Below are 2,974 nucleotides of genomic sequence, written 5' to 3'. Positions count from 1 at the left end.
GAGGAGAAGGAGACGGAGAAGGAGAAGGAGAAGGAGAAGGAGCAAGGGAATCTGAGGGCACAACAACAAGTATCTAGGCCTACCACCAAATATTTCCCGACAATTGCTACGCATAACCGGTTTGAAATATTATCCGAGAACACGGAATCAGACAACAGTGCCAAGAGTGTATCAATGCCAATGAAAGATCAACTCCATGAATACAAGGCCAAGCACCTGAAGTTGTTCTCCAAAACCAACATCACCCATTCTGAAGTTATCTCTGATGACGCAACTGATGACAGCGACGCAACTGTTGACAACGACGCAACTGATGACAGCTCAGACCGATCTTTGTCAACACCTACTAGTACTACTTCTACTTCACCACCATACCATGAGCAGATGGAGGGATACCGCCACCGACATAGTGTGATCCGCAACAAACGAGATGTAGTTGTGGTCGGTGATTCCATGATAAAACACATCGACGGAAGACATCTCTCCCGCAGCAAGAACGTGAGGTGTGTAATGTTTTGGTCCTTATTTAGACAGCCGAAAGGACGACACAACAGCCTTCAATTACATGGTTGATAACGTGTGTGTATTCTCTGTTCAACTTCTGTACAGGTCATATTACCATACACTATACATTGTTCTTGTACGAGTAACCAATGACAACCAGAAAGTATGGAATGCTAATTGTGCAGTTGTTCAAGATACTACAAGGTGCGTCTCTTTTCCCGGTGCAAAAGTGAGAGACATATTCACCTCTTCACCTTGCGAGTTTCTCAAGCCAGGGGGAGAACTGATCATCCACGCTGGCACCAACAACATCTCTGAGGGTGCTGGTGAAGTTTGCCACCAAATCACAGACCTCGGCAAGTCTGTTGCTGCCGAGGGGTTTAACGTCTCAGTCTCTACGATCATCCATCGTAGATGGGAGAGTGAAGCGGACAAGAAGCGGGTTGATGAGATCAACTATCTGATGGAGTTGGCAGCCAGCGAGAACAGATGGGGCCTCAACATCAACAATGATATCAGCGAGCAGCATCTCGGGCGTGATGGCGTTCACCTCAACAGAGCCGGTCAACGAATCTTGGCAGGCAACCTAAAACGCCTCATCAACAGTGCTGACCAACCGACAACGAGGCCATGGCTGGACTCAACGGTCGTCCGATCAAGTTACAGGCAGTGAACCTGGAGCAAGGCGGCATCAAGCCATCTACCGAGAAAACCAGAGTCTTCATTCTGCTGAGGAAAAAAGCAGCCCCGTTAAGTCCTACGCCGAATCTGTTTCTGGGAGATCTTTGGATTTCAGTGCAGTCGATCAGAGGTCACGACCGAAACCAGCCTTCAGACCATCCAAGGTGGACATGAAAGACTGGGTGAAATATCTTCAATTTGTAAGAAGGGTATTGAATTAAGTGAAAGTTTGACAAAATCTAGTGATGATCCGAAAATTATAGTTGACGGTCGAAAATATAAGTTCCCTTGTGGGAACTGTGATAAGCCAGTCAAATGTAATCAACACGGCCTTCTGTGTTCTTATTGTAAAAAATGGTTTCACACTAATTGTCAAGCTATCAGTTTTTCAGAGTACCGCAGGTTATATTATGAATGCCCTGATGAGAAGTGGAATTGTTTAACATGTTGTCTGCCATCTTTTTGTGAGTCATTATTTAACGACGATTGTTTAGAGAAAGAAAGCCAAAACGGGGATAGACTAAAAGAAAACTATTTTAAGATAACGCACGTTACACCTGAAAAGCAAGCGATAGCAAGAGTAATTCAGCCAAACCTCAGAGATGAAAACACTTCTCTTTACCAAGAATTTGAAGAAAAGTTTAAAGTTAAAGGTCTTCATTTTTTACACCTTAATGTGAGGTCTATTCTAAACAAGGTATCGGAACTTAGAATTCTTTTTAAAAGAAAAAGGCTGTCTATTATTGCTTTCACTGAAACATGGTTAAACAATTCCATAAATGATGAAGAAATTGAAATAGACGGATATAAAATCATAAGCCATGATCGATCCTCTGGCTCTGGAGGTGGTGTATGTTTCTATATCAGAAATGATATTGCATTTAATATTATGGATGCTATAAGTACTGGAGATACGGAATCCCTGTGGATAAATTTGCTTATACCAAGATCAAAACCAATTGTTGTTGGTGTTCTGTATCGACCTCCGAAAAACAATTTGTTTATCGAGAAATTGTCCAATATTCTTGATACATTAAAGAAGGATGACGAAAAAATTCTTTTAGGAGACATGAATATTATTTTGTCTTCTTCGCAAATCGCCACTGGCTAAAAAATATATTGACTTGTTGAGTCTTCATGGGTTTAGTCAACTCATTAAAGAGGCAACACGCGTTACACCTACATGTTCTTCTCTATTGGATCATGTTGGTTGTACCAAAGAAAATAAAATAAGTCAAAGTGGTGTCATTGATCTAGGTATTAGCGACCATTATTTTACTTTCTGTACACGGAAAAATGTTAGACTGGCTATAGGTCATCACAGGACTAATGATATCAGATCCATGAAAAAATATACAGAAGAGTCTTTCAATCTTCAACTATCTGTTGTTGATTGGTCACGAATAACTGACTGTACAGATGTAAATGAGGCATGGTCAATATTTCAACATGTTTTTATCTCAAATTTGAATATGATAGCGCCACTAAAACGGATAAGAATAAAACAAAGATCAGAAACTTGGGTGACTAAAGATATTCTTTCCCTAATTCAAGAGAGAAATATAGTATACAAAAAATGGAGGAAAAGAGCAAAAGATGAGAAGCTCTATAAAAGATACAGAGTATTAAGAAATATGGTCCAAAGAGAGGTGAAAAAGGCTAAACTCGATTACTTACAAAACAAGATAGAAGAAAATAAACAAGATTCGAAAAAACTTTGGCAGAATCTAAAAAGCTTAGGATTGAAAAATAAGAAGCGAAAAGAACAAGAATCTGTCATTAAAATTGA

The 2,974-nt window shown here is 40.1% G+C and overlaps 1 protein-coding gene across 1 annotated transcript; it reads left to right on the top strand.

Moving 5' to 3' along the window:
* On the top strand, positions 1-1,362 carry LOC115928452. Its single transcript, XM_030995631.1, has 2 exons — positions 1-503; positions 709-1,362. The coding sequence occupies exons 1-2, from the start codon at positions 175-177 to the stop codon at positions 1,175-1,177; spliced, it is 798 nt and encodes a 265-aa protein (XP_030851491.1). The 5' UTR covers positions 1-174; the 3' UTR covers positions 1,178-1,362.
* Positions 1,363-2,974: the final 1,612 nt, after the last annotated feature.

Source organism: Strongylocentrotus purpuratus, unplaced genomic scaffold (assembly GCF_000002235.5).
Source record: "Strongylocentrotus purpuratus isolate Spur 01 unplaced genomic scaffold, Spur_5.0 spur5_scaffold_3, whole genome shotgun sequence".
NCBI classification, from domain to species: domain Eukaryota; kingdom Metazoa; phylum Echinodermata; class Echinoidea; order Camarodonta; family Strongylocentrotidae; genus Strongylocentrotus; species Strongylocentrotus purpuratus.
The sequence above is the reverse complement of the archived record's forward strand: the minus strand, read 5'-3'. Positions and strand labels throughout refer to the sequence as shown.

Coding starts and splice junctions, on each gene's coding strand:
- LOC115928452 (XM_030995631.1), top strand. CDS start 175: ATGCCAATGAAAGATCAACTCCATGAATACAAGGCCAAGCACCTGAAG. Junction 504..708: donor TCCCGCAGCAAGAACGTGAG/GTGTGTAATGTT, acceptor AGATACTACAAG/GTGCGTCTCTTTTCCCGGTG.